At 43.0% G+C, this 24,376-nt stretch overlaps 1 protein-coding gene across 3 annotated transcripts in view; it reads right to left on the bottom strand.

Moving 5' to 3' along the window:
- Positions 1 to 24,325, bottom strand: part of MIPEP (mitochondrial intermediate peptidase) — a 100,344-nt gene extending 76,019 nt beyond the window's left edge. For all 3 annotated transcript variants that reach the window (XM_019497373.2, XM_059720436.1, XM_059720433.1), the window contains exons 1-10: positions 24,134 to 24,325; positions 18,758 to 18,931; positions 15,556 to 15,644; positions 13,576 to 13,662; positions 11,087 to 11,150; positions 7,017 to 7,199; positions 3,973 to 4,129; positions 3,297 to 3,345; positions 2,173 to 2,233; positions 1,491 to 1,543 (exon numbers count right to left, since the gene is read on the bottom strand). In XM_019497373.2, the coding sequence (XP_019352918.2) occupies positions 1,491 to 1,543; positions 2,173 to 2,233; positions 3,297 to 3,345; positions 3,973 to 4,129; positions 7,017 to 7,199; positions 11,087 to 11,150; positions 13,576 to 13,662; positions 15,556 to 15,644; positions 18,758 to 18,931; positions 24,134 to 24,310 (1,094 nt within the window). In that variant the 5' untranslated portion in view covers positions 24,311 to 24,325. The remainder of the gene's footprint in view (positions 1 to 1,490; positions 1,544 to 2,172; positions 2,234 to 3,296; positions 3,346 to 3,972; positions 4,130 to 7,016; positions 7,200 to 11,086; positions 11,151 to 13,575; positions 13,663 to 15,555; positions 15,645 to 18,757; positions 18,932 to 24,133) is intronic.
- Between the last annotated feature and the right edge of the window lie 51 nt (positions 24,326 to 24,376).

Below are 24,376 nucleotides of genomic sequence, written 5' to 3'. Positions count from 1 at the left end.
GTCACAAAGATGTTCCACACTAGTTCGTTTTGCTCATAAATTTTGAATGGGTGACATGAACGCTCCAGGGTGGGAGCCTGGATCAGGAGGCTGCTTCCCCCAATCTAGGGCTGGCTCCTGACACCCAGGAACAGCCCAGCTGCATGTGTGCCCTTTGAATGTGTGGGGGGGAGGAGGGGAGAGAAGCAGGATGGGGAGCTGCTCCTAGATCTGGAGCTCCATCTTCATATGTTCAAAAGTCACATAAGCATATATGTAACTGGGCTGCACAGTGCTCCTTTCAAGAGGCAGAGGGCAGTTGTATCCCAGACCATGGGGCTGCCCCTTACCAGTCAGCCATATCCCAGATCTGGGGACAGCCCCCAAGCCCAGATCACAGCCACCACCTATTCCTTGAAAGGCATGTAATATAAAATCTAAGCCTCTTTTAATGCACCATGTAGCTTTAAATACCCTGATGCCTGGGCTGTACCTTTCAAGGCATAGGAGGTAGCTGCACTCCACACTGGGGTTGGGGGGCCTGCTCTCTGCCTGCTTGATGGGGCAACCATGCAGGTTTAAACATCCCAGCATGCAGGCTGCATTGCACACCTTTCAAGGGACAGGGAGTGGCTGTCCCCCAGACCTGGGGCTACCCCCTGCACAATGGAACTGGATCCCAGATCCCAAAGAATGCATGCCCTGCCATATAGGTGTGTTATTTAGGGATGCTTGATTGTTTGGGATCCCACTGCACTACTGTCAGTCAGGGCCCTTAATGTCCCATTTCAGGACTAAATCATAACTGGAAATATGTGTGCGCACGTGTGCACATACACACGCACACCATGTACACACAGAGCGATCCATGATCAGGTCTATTTGTTCTATTTTAATTTTATCTTTCTGAGAGTTGTAGACAGGTACTAGAGCACTGTGAAATACTGTGAGGTATTATGTTCAAGAAGAAAGCTGAGAACAACAAGCCATTATTTCTAAACCTACCTCTTTTGCAGTTTTAGAAAAACTATGTTAAGTATTTAATCATTTTCTCCATTTTTAAGATAAGAAAAACAATGTTTCTCTCTATTGTACAGATACTGTGAGGATTTAATAATAATTCTGCAAAATTTTGAGCATGTAAAACAATATATATATATATATATATATATATATATATATATATACACACACACACACACACACACACACACACGCAATTTTTAGAGCTCCTGTTACTTTTGATTTTAAAGATACAGTACACAGAACTAGTTCTTTACAGTGCAGTTAGAGAGCTCATTCCATATGGCTAATTTTAACTGAATATTTACCTTAAAAAACAAATGCAAATGAACAGGAAAAATTTCCTCCTATAGACACTGCCGTGGCAGCAAAGCTATATTATTAACAATTGTTCCTACTGTTAAGACTTCATTTTCTCTAATATTAAAGTTCTACATTAGAGAAGGAAATATCGTTAATATTTATTACTAGAAGCCTGAGGCGCTTACCTTTCAGCACGCAAGACACCACTGTAGTACGGATGATCCCAAGGCATCAATTTCTGAAACAAAAAGTTCCAATTTATAATTTATATAACTGACATCAAGCAAAAGATGAAGGTTTCATTTTCTTTACATAAACCAGCATTTTGTCAAACCACTTTCAGTAACAGGAAGCACCCAGATCTGACTACTTTATCAGAATTATCATATCACAAGATTTAAGTAATTTACATGTGTTTGTGTTAAGATGAAATTTATTTTAAATATATTATGGGATTACAAGACAGATGTACAGCCTGCATGGAAAAAATTGTTTTATTCATGGACAAAATGAGTTTATGTGCAAAAGAATAAAAGCATGTCAACATGCTAATTGGAAATGCATGTTTTTGGAAGTATAGATCGTATTTTAAGGTTAATTTCAAACATTGTTTTAAATGCTCAAAATAAGACATTAAATTTTCCATATCAATTTTTGGTTGTTAGATACATCATTACTTTGTGTAAGCCACAAATTCATTTTCAATGTTTGCTCTTAACGGTATTAACAACACAAAACTTCAGAAGCCAGAAAGACAAGCAAACCACTACTCATAATTGTAAAGATCAAACTTATTTTCTCACTTTGAGGTATAGCTAGTTTGTATTATTCAGAAAGCAAAGACGAGTGTACAACAGAACAACTCACTGAATTTTGGGGATTTATTTTCATTTTCATCTCTGCCATCATTTCAAAATCTTTTTGAGTTCTGTAAAACAATTTCACCATTAAAAGTTTTTTAGCAAATACAAGACAGTGTAATGACAACTGATCTTTTATTCTGTATAGCTTATAAATTCATACTCATTCCAACAAAATGTCCGCAGCGCATCAAGAGAAATGGGTTGCATTCTGAAGTTCACCGCAGTGAAGCTTTCTTCATCCTGCTCTTCCCAGTTTAGGCACCCTCACGTTAACTCCTACGTATGTTTTCCAAGTTGTACTATTCTTATCCCCCATAGTCCTACTTAGCACCCATTTTATGTCCCATAAGGCCATTTATTTTCATCTGTTTTGCAAAACAATGGAGTGAGAGTGAAAGGTCTGATCATGGATGTAGGGATACCTAATGGGTCAGCACTTAATTGGCTTCCCCTGAGCTGTTGCCTGGTTGCACATCATGTGCTGCTGTCACTCTTATGCATTCTGCAGTCACCTTTATAATAGGATTCCTGCCAGAACTAAAGGCTGTTTAAAAAAAACCAAGACAACAGCTTATTTCCTACTTCTACTTATCATAAGAGGCAATGTAGAAAAATAAACATTTCTAAAAGCACGTCATGCTGTTTAGTACAATAGCATAAAAATGATGTTGTAGCCATGATGGTCCACAAATTATGTGATGGATTTCTTAAGTTAATATTTTTTATTGGACCAACTATGTATCTGGGCTAAAGTTAAACAAGCTTTCAAATGCAAGACATTCTTTATCAGGTTTTCTGAATATTACTTGAATGCAAGACATTTTTCATCAGGACCTGACAAAGAATGTCTTGCATGTAAAATCTTGCCTAGCTTTATGCTAACTATATATAGTTGGCCTAATAAAAGATACTATCCTAAGACATCCTTGCTTCATATGTGCTATTTAGTAAAATCTTAACATTCTAAAAATGAATTCTAGTTTTGAAGGAAAAAATAATAATATAACAGTAACAAATTTAAAGCATTTTCAAATAGCTATAACTGCCATAACAGTCTTGGCTTGCATACAAAATCTCCAATTTTAATTTAAAATTTTTAAAGAATAAATTAATGAAAACCAGACTCACCTCTGAGATAACCTGTCAGAAAGTTTTTCCAGAAAATGCATTACGTTCTCTAAAAGAAAAACAAAATAAATAAATGAATTTACTAAATAAGGTGGCGATTACTCCCTTTATTATGTCAGTTCAGGCCAAATAACAGATCAAACAAACAGTAAAATGTATTGTCTAGAATAAATCTTTATCTTATTTATTGAAATGATTATATGGGTTCCAAAGCCTCTGAGAACATGAGGATTTGCCAAGTAGCTGAGGATTTACAGAGCTACAGCAAAAAAGTTGCACAGGACCACTGAGTGCTCCAGCTGAATGGAAAAGTGGTGCTCTTTGAAGTAAAAGATGCAAGCAAGGGACAGTGCAGCTCATCCTTCACTCAGCTACCTGTTACAAACCATATGGATATCAAAGATCCAGGTTCTACTTTACTACTTATTGAAAAATAAGTGGCAGTTTATTCAGGGATGACTGGAGTAGGGGGGCAGACCAGATGACCTCATGAAGTCCCTTCCAGTCCTACTTTCATATAATCCTATAAGATTTTAATCAACAAGATGTAACTGTAATAAGGCACACCAGTGAACTGTGCCATATTAACACACAAATTGAATGAACACCATTTATTCTTCTGCATTAACAAAACACATTCCACTTTTTGCTATATCTAAACGTTCACTGATTTTACCTGGAGTTTTGGCCATTGTTCCTTGAAGAGCCCTGTGGGCAAATGTGTTATATCCAACTAATTGGGCCAGATGGTTTCGGCTAGAAAGCAATTCTTCTAAGCAGTTAAACTGATGGGCATTTGGGTAAAGAAAAATCTTGTAAGCAGCTTCTCGTACCTAAAAGAAAATGAACAAATATTCATGATAACGTAATTCATAAGAAAAACCAGTAATTTTTTTCTTGTCGAAACAATGAAAGGCTAAGTATCACAACCATACTGAATTAGTATTAAACAACAGGCCTGTCTGAAGAGGCAAGTATTTACTTCGGATTCAGCCGATTCGGAGGACAGTGATACGATTCAGAAATTCAAATCACTGTCCCAAAAATCAATTCAGCCAAAAGATTTGGCGCTGCTTTGGAGATTTGGCCATAGACTAAACAGGCAGTTGATGCGTTACTCGGGGGGGGAGGAGGGGAAGGGACGTGGGCACAGTAGCACCAGGAGCAGGGGCTCTGCCCTGCTGCTGCTTTTCCCACCCTGGCTGTGCAAGGGGGGTTGCAGGCACGGCTCACTCCAGGTGGAAGGGAGCAAGCAGCAGCAGGGCATAGCCCCCGCTCCCAGTGCTGCCACACCCACATCCCGTGCTGCCCCCACTGGCTAGCAAGCAGCGGCAGTGCAGAGTCCCTGAGCCCAGTGCTGATGCAGGCACAATGCCCTCACTTGCCCCTTCCACCTGGAGCGAGCCACACCTGCATTGCACCCCCCACCCCATCCCAGCTGGGCAAGCAGCAGCGGGGCAGAGCCCCCGCTCCCGGCACTGCCACACCTGCATCAGGGCTGGGAGCACAGGCTCTGTGCTATCACCGCTTGCCAGCCGGCACAAAAGACCAGGCACTGCCACCACTTGCCAGCTAGTGTGGAGGTGGCACAAGATGCGGGTGAGGCAGTGCTGAGAGCAGCTGCTATGCCCTGCTGCTGCTTGCTCCCTTCCACCTGAAGCGAGCCGTGTCCACATCCCACCCCCCACCGCAGGCTGGGCAAGCGGTAGCAGGCCAGAGCCCCCGCTCCAAACACTGCTGCACCTGCATCTGGCACCCCTCCCCTCCCCGAGTCTTGCACCTCCCACACCAGCTGGGCAGCTTGTCCCAGCCCCAGCTGCCCTCCCTCCTCCAACCTCAACAGATTTATCAGCTGCCTGTTTAGTCTATGGCTGAATCTTTTCTGAATCTTTTTCCAAATCGATTCGGATTCAGTAATAGGGCAAATAATACTCTGACACGTGTGAATTGAGGCATCTCCAGCAAAGCCAAGGAGGTGATTCTTCCGCTCTGCTCAGCGCTGGTGAGAGCACAGCTGGAGTACTGCATCCAGTTCTGGGCACCACACTTGAACAAAGACATGGACAAGCTTGACAGAGTCCAAAGAAGAGCCACCCATATGATCAGAGTCTTACATGGCTAGCCATGAGGAAAGGCTGAGGGATCTGGGGCCCTTCAGACTGAGGAAAAGAAGGCTGAGGGGGAACCTGGCAGCAGCTTACTAGGGGAGTACATCAAAAGCTCGGTGAGCAACTGTTCACCAGGACACCCGAGGGGAAAACCAGGAGTAATGGCCACAAAACTCCTGGAAGATAGATTCAGGCTCAACATTAGAAAAACTTCTTCACAGTCAGGGTGGCCAGACTGTGGAATAAGCTCCCTCCAGAGGTGATGCAATCGCCTACCCTGGAAATCTTCAAGAGGAGACTGGACAGTCACCTTGCTGGAATCACTTGACACCCAGTTATCTTTCCTGCTTGGTGGAGGAGACTGGACCCAATGATCTTCTGAGGTCCCTTCTGGCCTTACAATCTATGAATCTATGGATGCCTTGAATCAATTCTGAGCTTTTAACTGGGCTCCCAATTCGATTCGGAAACTCAGTCCCCGAATCTGGCCAAATCTCCTCTGAATCAAATTGGCTACCAAAGCTTTGCACAGCCCTATTAAACAACTTTTTAAAGTCTAATAAGCCTTATTTTGTGGAATGGGAGCATATAAATTTAAGTAAATAAATAAATACATAAATAAATAGCAATTACAACTGAGGGCTATCACTCTCTTATTTATTAGAAAAAGGGAGAGGTAAAGACTACCTGCTTAACCTCCTACTATTTGTGATCCATTTTATACCCCTCAAAACAAGATCATCCAAAACATCCAGCACAAATTTGTGTAACAAAAACATAATATTTTACTACCCGAGATGTCATTGTATTTTTACTGGAAGAGCCTGCTCTATTTAAACAAGCCCACCTTCAAGCTATGCTACCTTCTTATTTTAAAATCTCTGACAATGCAAAATGAGTAAGAGAAAATGAAAAGGTAAAGTTCAACTGCAATAGCAACATTACCAAATGATAAAAACATCTCATCACCATGGATATAGATACTTATATAATTATTCCTCATTCAACTGACAAGTTATATTTTGAATTCTACACCTCTGCTGGACTAATTATAAATAAAGAATTTAAACATGGAACAACTTACTTTTACCTTCCCAGAAATAAACAGTTAAAAATGATTTTATATGAGATATTACTTAACTGCATAGAAGATTCCTAACTGTGGCAGTTTCCTACAACTTATTTTTAAGGTCATGCTCAAAAAAAAAAAAAAAGGGGGGGGGGGGGCAAGTCAGTCAGACTTTAAAGCATCCAAACTACCTACTAATTTATAAGCATACTTATAAAAGATGCCATAAAAGGAATTTAATAAAGAACAAGAGTAAGCATTGTTTGTGTTTAAAAACAGTTTTGGTAACATGGGTTCAGCAACTATCTTTGGTCTACGTTCATATAAAAATTAAACAGCTGTATATGGAACAGCCTGAGTCACTATCATTAACACTTCTGAACTAATTTGTTTTGAGAAAAGCAAAATAAATATCACTTAAATCCTAACCTGAAGTTCTTGTTCCCTATTTTTAGCTGTCTGCACCCTAAGAGTCTATCACCTAAAATGAAAATTGCACCTTCCTACTCTGGGCATGCTGCAGTGAAGGTAGATAATACATACCAGATCATCTGGACAGTCTGCATGCAAACCAGAGATTTGTACGTAGTTTCCATCAACTAAGAAGTTGTAGCGAACGTGTTCTGGCAAATTGCACTTGTCAATCTTGTTGGGAAGATGAGTTCCCATAAGAAATTCATTACACAAATCCAATATTCGGACATTAAGGTTCACAGCCTTTTTACGCTGTAGGAGAAAAAATATGAAATATACATTCCCTTAAAACATAGTTCAAGTAACTCTCAGTGTTCCACAGCCATAGAAGACAATTTATACAACTAAACTATATCACGGCTTATATCCAGCAAATATTTATTTACTTAGGATCAGGCCTGTGATATAAATGAAATCCTGATTAGACCTGATTCTGTGCAAAGGGAGTATGAGTTTTACAAATGACTTTAATGAGAAGATCAAAATGTTGTCCATGTGTTTGCATATCTTATATATAAAATACATACACACACACTTCATAAAGGTTTGCCTTTTAGAAGAAAACGCGTTAAAATAGATTCTGGGTAGCTTTTATGCCTTTTATAATGTATAAGTGGTAAATAGTTCTAAAATTCTGACACACTCAAATTACTCCGCAGGTGACCCACGAGAAACAGGGCAGCAGGAATAGAATAAATTATGGAAACATCAGCTACATTAGCAGTTACCACTGATGGACTATGTAACACTCATGTCTGATCATCTTACATTTATATTGCCCTACTTCCTAAATACCACAAGCTGCTAGGTGGTATATATAGATATGCAAAAAAAATGCAATCCCTAACCTAAAGAATTTATAATCCAAGATTCTTTCCTGCAAATGGTTACATACAGACTTAACTTCACTATTGTAAGTAGTCCCATTTGCTTCAACAAGTCTACTTCTAATGCCAAAGTTAAGAACAGTCTTGGCTGTAAAAGCTACCTATAAACAGACAAAACAGGAGCAAGTTGGGAGAAAGGATATGAAATACTCATGAAGCGTCAAACACAAAAGTGACAAGGACATGATGCCATAATACTTCCATCTATCTTTATCCCTATCTTTTAAAATAAAAGATACTTGCTTTTTTTTGGGGGGGGGGGGGGGGGGGGGGGAGCGCTTTGGATTTTTTTTTTTTTGTAGGGATAAAGCAAGATTGAGGTGGGAGACAGGAAGAAATTATTGGAGTCTGATGGGAGAAATAAAAATTAGCCTGACAAAAAAACAAATGGTAAAAAGGTGAGTTGGCAGGGAAAGAAAGAAGCAAAAGAGGAAAGTGCGGATGGACAGGTGAAAGCTGGCAGTAGTGGATGAAAGGCAAAATGAGGTGAGACCAATAATCATTAGCATAAACACAACTGAGAAATAAAATTCAGCAGTCAAGTTTCAAATTTCAATGGATGATGTCAGAACTCGTGAGGACATATTCCAGCTGCTACTCAAAAGCACAAATCTTGTTTTCAGATATTATATCACATTATAGATGTTTAGGTTACACTAAATACTATTCCCTAGATTTATGTCTCTGCAACACAGGTCTGTAGCTGCCAAAGAAATGCTAAGTAGCACGAGTAAGATTAGGGAGAGACGTAGCTAGCTGTATTAGTCTGAAATCAAAAAGGCGGCAGGGTAGATTTGAACCTTATCTATCCAAGGAAGTGGGTATTTCCCATGCTTCTGGACTTTACTGGCTGCTCCTGCTCCCCTTCCCAGTTTTTTCCTTGCTATGTGTCATCGTGTTTTTAAACCTCCCCAGAGGCATTGGGTGTTGGCTACAACTAAGGCTGAGGACTATGACTGGGGTGTGCCGATTCTCCTACTCCAGGAGTGGGCAATGTATGGCCTGCAAGGCCTTCTACCTGGCCCATGGGACCCCTAAAACAATGTAGAAAATTAATATTTCTCTGCCCTTGGTTCCTGTCAAAAATGACAGGAACCAAGGGCAGTAAGACCCAGGGGAAGCCCAGCGGGCTCCAACAACAGCAGCCGCCTGGCCCCAGCTGGAAGCCCCAGCAGGTGTTTCTGGGCTGGGAGCATGTGGCTGCCCCCCATGGGAAGCTCAGGTAAGTGAGGGAGGGACCCCAGGCAAGGAAGGAGCGCGGGAGGGAAGCGCGGCTCCTTCCCACCCACACCCAGTGCCCCACGCTGCAGCTGCTTGCAGCCCAGGTGGGGCTGCCTGTACCTGCTCCAGACAGCCGCATTCTGTCCGGAGCGAGCGCCTGCAGCGTGAGGCACCGGGCAGGGGGAGGAGCTGTTCCCCCCCCGTGCTCAGCTTTTCCCTGGGCTCCTTCCCTGCACAGAGCAAAGCAACCCCTCGCCCGCCCCATGTCCAGCGCCCCATGCTGCAGCCACCTGCAGCCCGCATGAAGCTGCCTGGGACAGCCCCACACGGGCTGCAAGTGCCTGCAGAGCAGGGAGCGCAGGCCATGGGGCAGGTGAGGGGACACTTTTCTCCACGCTCGGCACCAGCTTCTTCCCTGCTGGTGAACAGGGGGTCAGGGCTGTGCGCTGCCCCCTGCCTGTACCATGGGACTGGGGGGCACTGGGCGTGAGCGGGCTGGGAGTCAGTGGGAGCACAGGGCCTGCACCAGTGTCCCAGGCCCTGCGCCGGCAGGGCCCAGAGCAGGATGGCAGGAGCACGGGGTCCCAGCCAGCAGGAGCTCTATGGAGCCGGGCCAGCTCCCCACTCCCTGCTGGTGTAGCCCAGCCCAGCCCAGATCCACAGACCCCTGCCGGCCTGTGCCCTGCTCTGGGCCCCACCGATGCTGGCCCTGGGACACTGGTCCCAAGACATTGGGACATTGGTGGTGACCAGGGGGCGGGGCACCTGTCAAGGGGCGGGACTACCCATGCAGCCCTCGACAGCCTGCCAAAACTGGGTAAGCGGCCTTCTGCCCAAAATAATTGCCCACCTCTGTCCTACTCAGAGCAAACCCGGGGGTTCCTGACTAGAGGGTCTTGCCCCTCCACTCAGAGTCAGACCAACTGCCATATTTGGGATCAGGAAGGAATTTTACCCCATGTCAGACTGGTACACACTATAGGGGTTTTTGCTTTACTCTGTAGCGAGGGCCGTGGACCTCTACCCAGGACCTCTTGAGCACATATTGAAAACATTTTATAGAAGCATGACATTTGCTGCCAGGGTTCCTCTGCTTTACCTGGGGCAGGTTAGGGTGTTAGGTTTATGTTGTGTCAGGGTTTAAATTATAGTTGTATGGGATGGTTTGGATAGGAATGATCCTGCCTCAGGCAGAGATTCATGACCTGTGGAGATCCCTTCCAGCTGTACTTATCTATGACTCTATGGGCACGTCCAGACAAGCCCACATGCGTCTCTTGCAGCATCTCAAACCCCTGTGACCAGCCTGCCACCTGCACGTAGTCCAACAGTCTTTGTGTGGGCCTGGACTTGTGGGAACTCAAAAGTTGTAAAAGAGATCGTCTCATGTAGAAATACAGCTTGTATGCCACAAACAACAGGAAGGATATTTAGGCAACACAGATCTCAATGAAATCTGCCAGCTCTGATAAACCCAGATGAAGTTTTGGGTAAGCTACCATGAAACTTACTAATGCCAGAACATAAACTGTGGTCTAAACATAGATTTGATCCCTACTAACGTTTTGATTACTCAGTTATCTAGATAATGGGAAGCATGTTTTTCCTGAGATAGCTTAAAAATGCACCTAATTTGCTCTGAGAGAATTCCCCAAGGCACTGCTTATAACTCCCTGGTATAGCATGAAAGGGCAAACCTGGGGACTAAGGACATTTTTACACATGCAAGCATGGTGTTTTAGTTCAAAAGCGCACTGTTTACATTTTCTGGGCACTGACGCGCATATCACTGTTTATACAACTGCACATGGTGCAGTGCAGTTCACATCAGCTCATGCGCAGAGCACACTTGATTAATCAAGTCTACTCCAAAGTGGCGGATCTCCGGCACATCACAAGACAAAAAATTGTGTGTATTAATTCCCCATAGGACCAATTAGGCTCCAAAAAAGTGAACAGGACACTATCTAAACTAGGAATTTGACAGTTAAAAAGCAATCTCTATTAAAATATAATAGCCAAAAAAATTACCTTTTCTTCATCCAAATGAATGCCACTGATCTCAAAATCAAACATAAAAAGTTCTGCCACTCGCCTAAAATACAGTAAACCCCTGTTAAAATGACCTGATTTCTTAGCAAACATTATTTTTACTTTTTTTCTTTTTTTTTTTCTATAACAATCATTCATTTTAGCATTCTACATTTTACAGAATATATTTTAGTTTGGTCACACAAAGCACAATTACCTAGTATATCATAAGACAGAACTATTTTGTCATAGACTTACCCTTTCAACAGGCTTACATTTTGTGATTGCTCTGAAACAATCTTTGAACAAGTATCTGAATTTTGATTTGTGGAAATTTATTAATTTGACTTTTCACTTATTTTGAATGATCAGGGAAAGAGTCTTGATGTTTGATTCTTGGAGGAAAAGTAAACTCATTATTTCTAATAAAGACATGCATTTAACACTATAACATTTTCATTGCAACACAAAGAATAAATCAAAAGATGCATATAAACAGGAAGCAGTAAAAACACTAGTTACAGCAAAATACAACTTAAAATATGCATGATGATGGGCTAATTTGACTCTACAGCAATTCTTCTCAACCTTTTTAGATTTGAGGCACCCCTCAAAAAGATGCCAGCTCTTTGCTTTCACTTGTTATTTGACTACAGGAGCAATTATTTCTGTTGTAAAGACCTCAGAAAGACCACAACAGATCAGAATATGTTTGATAATACGGATTCCCATCTGAAATCTCTGTTTATTTTGTAAAACATGTAGGCTAGCACAGCTGACAGCACTAATATAGGCCAGCACCCTTAAAGTTTCTTACAACACTCTGATTGAGAATCACTGTCCTAGAGAATAAAAATGCACTTCACAATACCCAACTTCCATTAATAAATATGTTTGATTTCATTGGAAACTTTAATTGTGAGTAAATAACTTAAAGTTATCAGTTCAGCATTTTTTCAGTGCACTGTAGATACAGTTTATGGTTTAGGATTTAAATTATCTCAAGAATGAATGGACAGGCACTCCATTTACTTTGTATGTCTAAATAAATACACATATTTCCCACTCCTTATTTTCCTTACTAAGTTCAAACCTTATTACTGTTTCCACTGTTCCACATACCCCATAGCAGAACACCACCAGGTGGTTTAGTTGGTTTTATGGGGAAATTTTGTTTCATCATATAAATATTTCAGCAGTGCAATCTTTCATACTTTTTAGCTATATACATTCAAAAAAATATATTATGTGTATTCTTTCACACATGACAAACTGTAATCAAAACACTGAATTTAGCAGCTACTCTGAAAGTATATTCTCAAAGAATAATAAAGATGCATTTGTAGCAGAAAACCCCTTTTCCTCTTGCCTGCAGTTGCTCTCCCCTCCTTGGATATGTTTTCCCTCTTCTACCTTTTCTTCCTTCCTCTTTCACTTTAAGATAAGGAATTGTGTTTTAAAATGTGTATGTGTGCATTTTATATCTCCCCTTGTATTTTGGTATTTTTATCTATTTGTGTGCTTATATTTTATACTCCTCACCTTTCAACTTTCAACTATATATGTGTTTAGTAACAATGTTAACAAGGGCAGGAGTCAAACTGCCGCTTCCCTGGATCAGGCTGGCCCCTGAAAGAGGGAGTGAATCAGTGATTGAATGTGTAACACGGTAGCAGGCAGCAATTAACACCTGGGAAATTGCAGATCAACCAAGGGAAGAAATCAATAGAAGACAATGTAGCAACCAGGACATCTCTAAACATCACTGATCAAGGGCTAGAAGCCCTGGCCTGAGTTAATCAACGCCAGGGACCAACTTTTGGGCTGAATATCTCCAGATCGACTGCTCCCAGAGCCCTATTCAAAATTTACCAACGGACTCCCAAACCTGCATGTACATGCGGTGGACAACCCCTGGGGCTGACAGATGCCATCCAGTAGCCACCGAGGGGGAAAGTCCCACGAGGGTCAATGACTCCTGGATTGGGCAAACCTGAAAACTGGGGAGTCACCAAAGTCTGCCAAGGACAGATAAAAAGCAGTGAAAAGTGACCCTCAGGGACACCCTCTTGATCTCCAATTTGACCAGCACCCGACCTGTCTTGCCAGAAGGACCAGCCAGCGACCCTCTTCTGGAAGATAACACCACGCTGAAAGAAGCCAGACTCCAGCGCCTGTAGGATAGGTATACCTGACTCTTGTAGCGTGCGTGCGTGCGTGCGTGCGTGCGTGCGTGCGTGCGTGCGTGGAGACCAGCCCCAAGGTTTATGATTTAACTTCATTACAGTGTTTCAATCTGCCTAATAAACCAGAATTTTAAGGATCCCGAGTTGGACATTTGTAGCCAACACATTAACAATGGAATGGAAAATACTCAGCGCCCATTATTCTAAGGTCCTTAAGGGTTTTGCAGTTGTATTCATCAATTTAACAACAGAAATAATGTAATAATTTATAAAATGTTTAGAATGCTTAACATTAAGAGGTACCTAGTTTCTGGATCTAGAGAATCCATCACCTTTTTATCAGCCAACAGCTGTTTCAAACTTTGACAAAGTTCAACATCTGTGTTTAACCTAGAAATAGAAAAAGAGAAATCATCAGGTATTAATGACAGTTATTGACATTTCAGTCTTTTAGTATTACTAACTTAAAAGGCAGAATTTAAACTTTTCCTGAAATACATTAGATGAAGCCATGGCTTGTTTTCTAATCACAAACAGATGTAAAACCTATAAAATGAGCGTAAGTAGTTATGCATGGCTATAGATCTTTATTTTTAAAAGACAAGTAATTGTAGCAAATAGGAAAAGTTTAAGAATAGCATTTCTTTGCAACAAAATCTGACATGTACAACACAAAAGTACAAAGACCTAGTTTCTAATATCAATTCATTTAACTATAGAAAGTCATTTAATTACTTTGTGCCTTTGTGTGTCCATTTGTAAAATGGACATAATATTTATCACACCTATCTCTCAGATATCACACAGCCCAACTAAGGTCTGTGTGTGGCAGGTTCTATATAAGCAAAGTCTTACTTTTGTTAGTCAAAAATTAGTTATCCAAGGCACGCTGCAAGACGCTGCAAGAAGCATGTGTGAGAATAAAAAAATGTTTCCTGCACTGCAAATTTGCAGTGGGGGAACAAAACTGGACCCCTGGATATAATACCCTGGGGGAAAAATACACATCAGGGCACAATCCCAGACTGTGTCCTGAGACAACCGGAAGCTCAGTCCGCCACAGAGACACTCTGGTAGCCTGCCAGAGCATCTCTGTGATTGGCCCTTTCCCCGGTCCTGAAGCATGCTGCCTGCCCGGGTGGGGCAGGCAGTGGTGCAAACTGCAGGGACCTTGACCCGGCTTATTCTAGGTAAGTAGGGTGTGGGGAGGCTGGAGGAGGGGGGAGGGGACCTTCCCCAACTCCCCGTTTGTTCCCCCCACCCCTCATTCGTTCTCCCCAGTTCTCCCTGCTTGTTCCCCCCACCCCCACTTCTTCCCCCAGTTCCCCGCTGGCTCTCCCAGCCCCCCCCCCCCCCCCCCCCCCCCAACACTCACCAGCAGTAGCAGAGAAGGAGTAGGAGGCTAGAGAGAGCTGGGGAATATCTCCAGCTCATTTCTAGGGGCCTGTCTCCAGCCTCCTGCTGGTCTCCAGCCCCCTACTCATTCCCCTGCTCATCTCCAGCCTCTCGAGGCTGGAGAAAGCAGGGCAATGAGCAGGAGGCTGGAGACAGCCCCTGGAGGCATTCCCCTGCTCTCTCCAGCCTCCTGCTCATTCCCCTGCTTGACTCCAGCCTCCCGAGGGGGTACAGCGAGGGGATACTAAGGGGTGTGTTCTATGCACCATCAATTGAAATCAATGCTATATGCATGTCTTATCAAATTTGGGGGGGAGGGGGGGATGTTTCAGCTACAAAGGCCTTTCAGAAGGCTAAAAGGTAAAACAGCACTGCACATTAATGTAGATATCTAATGGGACACAGACCCAACATTTATTTTCTGAGTATCAATGGAAGACTTTCCTCTCCTTTTTCACATAAGGCAAGAATTCAAGAAGTTGGCACACAAGCAGAAAAGGTGTTGTACGCTTTAATGTCTTAAATCTGAAATACAAGCATTCTGCCATTCCTAAATTACACTTACTTCACAGGCAGGGGAAAAAAACCTGCCCGGAATTTTAGAAAATTTAGCTCCAACAGCATAGATTTCAAAGTAAATTGTGTAATGAAAAACTGTTCCAGATATAACTTAAAACTAAAGTAGAATTACATTATACCAGACATAATAGAGATGAAACTTTAAATAACTCATTAATTAATAACAGCAGGCTAGTCTTTGTTATGAAAAATGACCACCCCTGGATGCATAATAGCAACAGACAAAAAAAACAAACTACTTTATGCATAATACAGTATTTTCAAACACATGCAAATCACTATTAATTCAACAGAATAACATCAACATACTTTTCTACCATAGTACCAATGTTTCTGCAGGCTTCTTCAGCAGCCTCTCTGAATGTATAATCAGGATGGGCAATCTTCACAAAGTCAGCCTGACATCAAAATAAAATAAAAGAAGGGTCTTAATTTGAAATCTTAAATTTAAGCGAGTATTCAAAGGAGTTTCATTTAGCATAACACACATTTATGCTATTACCTGCAATATTTTTCTCACTGAGCAATTTGGCATAACTCTGTTTTCTCATTACAAATCTGTTGAGAATGTGTTGACAGCTATTAATTGCTACAGAATAATTTCAATCCAAAGAAAATATTTTCCAACTTTTTATTATTATTTTCAATTAGGTAAGTGCTTTAGAGAAAATTTCTATTCCTAATAAGTATCACTCTCAAGAAGCCAAGGCTTTTGAATCTTACTGATAAGAAAACACTTATTTTTTTAACCAGTCCTCGTTAAAAAAAACCCCAAACGTGTAGTTTTACTGTTTTTCTAAAATGTACTAGCTTATATTTTAAGAACTCTTAAGTTGTGCTGTTTTAAAGTAAAATGCTAGCTTGCAAAAAGGACATTCTATACATAATGTATAACTTCATGATAAAATTTTAGTTACCCAAGAATTGACAGAACCTACAGCGAGAGATTAATATTTGCAGAGGAATAGACTAATGGAACAGATCTTCTTGGAAAAGATATCATGTAAGATTTAAAAACCAATTGAGCCTTTCAATAAAACAGGAAATCTGAAAAGAACCAATGTGATAGATTTCACTAAAACCTCAATCCTGCAAGCACTTAAACACAGATCTAATTTCACCTTGGGAAAAGTTTCCCTGAAGTCCATAAGATGAACTATATGCATGCCTTCAGGATCAGGGCCTAGTGGCCTACTTGGCAAGGCACTACCCCAGAAGTAGAAGCTTGTGAGTGATTGATGCCACTGAGCCTCCTGAGCCATGCCCAGATGAGACTACACTAACCAGAAATGTCTGGTTATGTGCAATGAGTAGGGACCTACTGAAATTGCAAAATCTGACATTGCCTGCAAAAGCTGGCAATGTCTGTGAAATCCATGGGGGGAAAAAAAAAAGAGAAAACTTGCTGTAAATAAAATGCTGGCTCCCCAGAGGTATTGTGGCCTGGCTGCACAGACCAGGGGGGAGGTGGGGAGAAAGGGGGAGCCACTTCTGCCTGACATAAGGCCTTGCCCCTCTCCACCAATCAGCAGTAAGGGGGGGAGCCACATGACAGACAGCCTTTGCAACCAATCAACAGAGAGGGGCAGGGCCACTGGGGCTCCTCAGCCAATCAGTTCACGAATATGGCAGTCAGTCCTGCAATCTCCCCACGAAATCAGCTGGCCGCCTCCTCGAGTTAGCTAGACCCTTAGCAATGAGATTTTTCTTATGCTTCTTGTTATATATAAACTGCTCTTTGTTCAATTTAACTTTCACACTTTCCAAGAGCCAGTTACTCAAGGTCTGGACTAAGCTGTTTACCTATGCTTAAGCCAAATGTTTATCATCTTTTGTTATTTCAGATTATGTGTGATAATACTGTTAGTTTCCCAAACAGCTTCTATAACCTTAAACAACTTTTCTGCACAACACAACCACAAAAAACCTGTTAAACACATTATGCAATGCTCTAGTTTATTTTCATTCAAAGTTATTTGTAAGAATGGTATTTTAAAGAAAATAATATATTATTTCTATTAAGAAGAAAAAGCTAAAATGGGTACAGATAATCATATATACTGTGCTTTAAGTGTGGAATCAAGTGAATTTAATAGCTGGGGAATTTTATATGTACTTTGCTGCTGAATTCAAAGTGTAATTGATGTTAAAGAATTATATGAGTTTAAAATAGATATATTAACATTTTTCAATTAAATTTTAAGTTTCTTAATCTGAAGAGTAAGATACTTGTGTGTTTAACCAGATGTTTTCTAATAGGAAGGGTAGACAGAGGAGAGCCATGCTCAGTTTTACTCCTATGGAAGTCAAGGTTAAAACACAGAATGGCGTCAGTGGGACCAGATTTAGGTCCCATTTGTGAGGTCTTGGATATACAGGCTGAAATAATTGGACTGGCGTTTTATGTAAATCTAAGTTAATATCACAAGTGGGATATAACACACCTTCAGATTTTGTTCAGGCCCTAGAGATCATGCAACTAACACACAATATAACCTGAAAAAATACATCATGAACTACAGCAATAAATCACACACCAACGGAAAAAGTTAAAACTAATGATGTAAACATTCAAAACATTCCAAAAATATATTAAATACAACACATCATAAAATATCCTTTGCAGGAGACTTCACAGTCTATAAATTTAACTCAGAAGAGCTCTTTAAAAAAAAATTACTACCGTAAGAAAAGTAAAGTTCAACCTCCTAAAACTAATACATATTTAAATAACAAGAAACTCTTACTTCAATAACTTAATTGCGAACAATCAACTTTGGAAACATAATATGGTACATTAAAAATTATGTTTGTGCTACTTAAAGTATCCATGCTTCATTAGGCTTAAAAATGGACAATTTATATTATCTGAAGTTGGGTTTTGTGATTTAAAAAAAATTACACACACACACACACACACACACACACACACACACACACACACACACACACACACATATATATATAGAGGGTGAGGAAAGAGAGACACTACAGCAGTGCTGTGCATCTTCTAAGCAGCTAGGCGCTACATGCCCACAGGCTGCACCAGGGTGAGCCACCGACTGTCCAGAAGCTGTGCAACATGTGGATACCCAGCAGACCCCTGACTGCAGCGTGCACCCATGTCCACTCCCAACCAGTGGCAAAGTGGGAGCCCAGGGGCCACAACTTAACTTTTGCAGGTTGCATGCAACCCACAGAGAGCCAGCTGGATAGTGCTGGACTACAGAATAACAAGAGGAAATACAATCTTTTGAGATCTCATAAATCAAAGCAGTATTAGTCTTCAATATACTAAAAACGGATGATCTCTAAGAATAACCTAAGATACTACAAGCATGGCACTGATGTTAAAGCTCCTAGCAGTCTTACCTGCCCACCAGAACTGAATTAACTGCTCAACAAGATAGTAAGGAGCACTGTTCAAAAAACCAGTGTGATCTAACCCCATTTACAAGAGATCATTTCCAACTTGAAAAACAAACAAAAAACCCAAACAAAAACCCCTCACCAAGTCTGCCACTCTACACAACGCATCTGACAGCTGATCAAAAATCATCACTATTTCAGGTCCAGGAGGTGTAGTATATGCTTTCCAGACCAGTCGCTCTGTTTCTTGCAGTGCTTTCTCCTGTGCTTCTTGAAATCCTTCTGGACAACTTAATTCTGGAACACCAAAGAGACCCTAGAATACAGAGAATAAATGCAACCAACAGTCAAAGTTAACAATGTTATTTTATTTTTAAAGGTGTACTAATACATCAGTCCATATCATATCAGCACCAATAAAAGGAAAATTGACATTACTGGCAATTGGCTTTTTTTGGCTGATATAGCTGATAATATTGCCAATAAATGCTACGCGTGTGCACGCAGACGCAGAATGCACGCAGGCAGGAGTGCAGCCCAGCAGCTTGGAGAGGAGTGTCCAGCTGGTAAGTGGGGGTGGGGGGCAGGGGTAGGCGCTGTACAGCTGGGATGAGGTGTGGCACGGGACAGAGCCATGGCTTGTCTGAAGGGCACAGCGAGGGGCAGGAAGGAGGGGGGGGGGAAGTCCTGCCGCTGCGTGCACCCCCAGAGGCGGCATGGGAGGCACATGCCCCCCAGATCTGTGTGCAGGGTGAAGGTGGGCTGTCCACTTGGCGCTCAGGGCCAAGGGCTGTACCAGGCACTTCCTGGAGAGGGGACTGGGCTGGGGCTGTGCTGGGGGTGGACAGAGCAGGTGGTTACAGCGCTGGGAAGGGCAGTTACAGGGGGGCTATGGTGAATTTTGGGGTGGCTATAGCCTACCCCATAGCCCCAGCACTACCACTGTCCACCCTGCCCCCACCCACTCCGAGTGCAGCCCTGGTCCAGATCCCCAGCCAAGAAGATGTTGCCACAGCCAGCAGCCCACCCACGCACAGATCTGGGGGGCACATGCTGCCCATGCTTCCCCCAGAGGTGAGTGCAGCAGTAGGAACCACCCTCCCTACCCCCCAAACGAGCTACAGCTCCATTTGCACCCCACCCTACCTGTGCAGCCCCTGCCTCAGCCCTACCCCCTCCCTCACTGCAGGTGTTTCAATCTCTCCCCCCCACCCCTGCACCCATGCCCTTCCCCCCCAACAGATTTACCAGCCAGACACTGCTCTCCAAGCTGCCAGGCTGCATATTGGGATTGGATCAGTATCAGCCAATACGGCTGATTAATAATCGGCCACTGGTATCAGCCCACAAAATCTTTATTGGTACACCCTTATTTTTAATCTCACTCTGCTTCAGAATTACACCAAAGACTGTCAAAAATCAGAAAAAACAACTTGACAAAACTCTGCTATTTCCCTTAATCAAAATACAGAAGTAATTTGTGCATTAACTATATAAAACTTACTTTGGATTCTTCTTTAATGTTTAAGAATAATTGGTTATGATTTTCACATTACTTGTGCTTTTACGCTTATGGGCTCAACAAATTATTAAACACTATCACACTTTAAATCACAGTCAGCAATCATAAACACATTCATATCATAAGGTTTGTATCACAGAACAGAATCAACATTTTGAAGAATATGTAAATTGATGTAGGAAGCCAAGCTTCATTTAAGAAAATGATTTAGGAACTTGGGACCCTAACAGCTTGTTTCCACTAGAAAGTTTTACCAGCCAAAGTTCTGGCTATATACTGATGCTAAAATGGTGGTTTTGTTTTTTGTCTTTTTGGAAGTGAGATGCAGCCTGCCCTCGCAGTATCCCACTGTATCACCAGAAATCATGTAGCACTGTGGACAGGCATCCTAATTTCCCTCACACTACCTTACAGAAAATTTTTGCTAGCACACCACTCAGAGTTACTGAGTTTACTGATAAAACTTAGTGTTAAAATAGTGTAGCGCACTGCTTTACCTTGTGTGCAGGGGCTAACATACCGCAGCATTAGTAGCAGAGTGAATTTGGTTTAAATCAATTTGATTTAAATCACTGGTCAGGAAGCCTCGATTTTTACACTGTTTTCTACAAAAAGTGCATTCTTGTTGTTTATTTATTGAATTTCTTGAAATTCTGCACTTTTAGAAAGAGGTAAGGGATCAACTGTGTGCACATAAACTTGCAGGGACAATAGGGCTGATGGGTGGGTAATCAGGTCTATTATCTCTCATCTCCATATACTGCTGTTAACAAGGATGCTATCTCTGGAGACAACAAACTCTCCCTATGCCTGAAGAAGGGCATTTGTGCCTGAAAGCCTGCAAAGAACAATTTTTCCAACTATTTAGTTGGTCTACTAAAAGACATCACATCTACCCAAAGAACCTTGCCTGTTGATCTCTGGAGACTCAAATCCACAGTTTGAGAACTGAAACTAAGCATCACAGAGATGCTTAATGGGATCTTCTAGACTGAGCATTGAGTCCCACTGGGTAGAGTGGTTTTCTTCAATCTTTACGAATCTATAGAGAAGCCTCTGGGAACCCCTATAAGATTAGGCCCCTAATATAGTCCACCGCCAGTTGACTTATTTATAAAACTTCTAAAAAGGTTACAGGAATATATTGTCTCAAATAGTATATAATTAGAAGTTATAATCCCTATTCCATGATGATATCTTTAAGTTTTAACATATCTTAAATTTAAACTTTAATTTTTGTAAAAAAAAAGCATCTTAACAAAAAAATGAAAAATATAAATAAATCAAAAAAATGATTTTAATTTAAAAATCTGATATTTAATCATTGATTTTTATCCACCCTGAGCAGTGCCATTCGTATCTACTCTACCAGTTTACTAATTCCAGGTAATTAAGCATTGTAAATCACTACTGGAAATATACCACAGGACTGTCACTAACACAACTTAATGTCTTGTCATAAAAACAATATAACAGCTTATAATGGCCAAGCTAACAGTTACACATTCACCAAAAGGGTAAAAGAACAGACCAAACTAGTTTACTCTCAATCACTGTCTAATCTATTTGAATCATGGTTGGCACCTGAAATGCTGATGCATGATGCAGTCAGAGAACAATTTTCTATCCAGAAAATATTGTTGCTTCTCTTTGCATTATATCCTAATATTGATCAAGAATAATATTACTGAATTGCTCTTAACAACAGTTTCAATACACAAGGCCAGAATTTAAAAAACTGGGAGTCAAAAAGTCATGCTCCTGAAAGTCATGCTCCTGAAGCACTATCTAAGGAACTTAAAGCAAGCCACCTGCTCTACAAAGGTGCTGACCACTTCAGATAGGTTAGGAGCCTCACTTCAACACTCAGGTTTGAAAATTTTATCCGGAGACAATTTCTGTTTGTTCCAGTCCTCTCCACTGTTTTTTTTTCTATCTACATTGAAAAGAGTATTTAGTAAGATGCATATATCAAATGCTCAAAAAGTGTTCAAAACTGCACGAGCAATTAGATGCTTTGTAATATTGCATTACCAATCTACGTATGTTCTCTAGGACAGGACAGTTAAACTGGTAGCAAGCAGGCCACATGCAACCCACAAGGGATTAGTACCTGGTCCCCAGGCTGCCAACCAGCCACCTCTCTCCCCCTCACTCTTCCCTGCCTCTTCTGGCTTCCACTTCCCACCCCTACTGAAGGGTGGCACAGTACCAGGGGAGCCTGAGCTGAGGATGAGGCTTGGAAACCCATGTGCACAATGCAATGCATTGGAGGGCAGGGGGTGGGGAGGCATGTGGCCCCTGACTCCTGCTGGTGCACCCCCAGACACTTAGAAGCTGGACAGCTCTGCTCTAGGGAAAAAGCAGCTGAACAGCAAAAGCCAAAAGTTTCCCGGGGGGTGGGGATCAGAAAAGTATTCTTAGCTTGGTGCCTAGAAGTGAGAAGTCCTGCACTTAGGACAGCAAAATCCCATGAACTCGCAGAAGCTGGGGGCTGACTGGCTATGCAGCAGCTCTGCAGAAAAGGACCAGGGGGTTACAATGGACAGTAACATGAATGTGAGCCAACTGTTTCCTTGTTGCAAAGAAGTCTAACGGCATACCAGGCAACATTGGTAGAAGCATTGCTAGCAGATCGAGGGAAGTGTTTCTTCCACTCAATTCAACACTTGGTGAGGCCACACTGGAGTGCAGTTTCCAATTCTGGGGCCCCCACTGCAGAAAGGATGTGGACAAATTGGAGGGAGTCCAGGAGAAGGCAACCATGATGGTTTAGGGGCTGGGGCACATGACTTCTGAGGAAAGACTGAGGGAACTGGGCTTATTTATTCTGGAGAAGGGAAGATTGAGGGGGTAAGCCTTCAACTACTGGAAAGGAGGTTCAAAAGAGGATGGAGCTAAACCAGGGGTTGTCAAAGTTTTTATGCCACGGCCCAGCAAACCGTGGCCCAGCTGTCACAGCCGACCGCGGCTGGAATTTCCGGGCAGCAGACAGGTAAGACTACCCCCACACCCTGGCAGGGGGTGCGCCAGGGACTGCGCTGCCGCAGGCCCTGCAGAACAAGCTGCGGCCTCTCCGCCCAGATCTGGGGGGCTGCAGTTTGGTGGTCCGAAGCCACTTTGGGTCTGGCAGTTGACCCGTCATGCCCGGGATCAGGCCACAGCCCAGGGATTGAGAACCCACGAGCTAGACTGTTCTCAGTGGTGGCAGATGACAGAACAAGGAGCAATGGTCTCACACTGCACCAAGGGAAGTTTAGGTTAGATATCAAGAAGAATTTTCTCACTAAGAGAGTAGTAAAACATGGGAACAGGTGACTCAGAGAGGTGGTGGAAGCTCCATCCTTTGGGGTTTTCAACACCCAGCTACACAAAGCTTTGGCTGGGATGATCTAGTAGGAGCTGCTCCTGCTTTGACCTCCTGAGGTCCCTTCCAACACTAATTTTCTATCAGCTGTGCTGTGGACCAATTTCATTTATTTCTACAACATGAGTCCTATTTTATTCATTTGCTAGTGAGCCCTGTGCAGAGCACCCAACGAAAACCTACACAGAGTTTGCAACTCGGTTACTCCGAGGACAGGAGCAGGATTTCCTGACCCCTGTGCAAGGGTAAGACTTCAGTGCACAGGGGCCCTTAGAAGAGCAGCTGGGAGTCGCTGGGCAATTTGAAACTACAGATTTTGAGTATTTTTACATGTGCTCTGGGGCTGGGCACTTTAATTGGTGAGCTGTGCTAATCATGGGCGACTAGTGCCACCTTAGTCAGGGTGGCCCTTCCCTTCTCACGCACGGCTTCGCCCAAGGGAAACGCACGGATCACCCTTCAAACTGCTCGAGACGCAGCTGCCACCTGCTCTCCGGAGAGCAGCGAGGGCTGCGCGGCCCACACCGACCCCTGCCCCAGCTGCTGCTCCGCTCCCGCCCCGCCCCGCCCCGCCGCGGGCACCACGTGGCCGCGCCTCCCGCTGCCAGGTGCCCCAGCCCGGTCCTCACCGTGCTCCGGCCCGCGGCGCTGCTGCGCTGCTGCCTGGCGTCGAAGGCGGCGCCCACCGGGGACCAGCCGGTGCTGACCCGCCGCCGACCAGCCCCGGCCCATCCCCACGCCCATGCCCATGCCCGCGCGGCCCGGCCCAGGGCGGCCGGCGCCACCCGCCGGCAGCGGCACAGCATGGCCGGCGCGGGACAGGGCAGAGGACAGGGCTCCGCCCACTTCCGCCGCGGCCCGCGCAGCCTCAG

The sequence above is a fragment of the Alligator mississippiensis genome, chromosome 1 (genome assembly GCF_030867095.1).
Source record: "Alligator mississippiensis isolate rAllMis1 chromosome 1, rAllMis1, whole genome shotgun sequence".
NCBI lineage: Eukaryota > Metazoa > Chordata > Crocodylia > Alligatoridae > Alligator > Alligator mississippiensis.
Note: the sequence above shows the minus strand (reverse complement) of the source record. Positions and strands in the feature narration are given on the sequence as shown.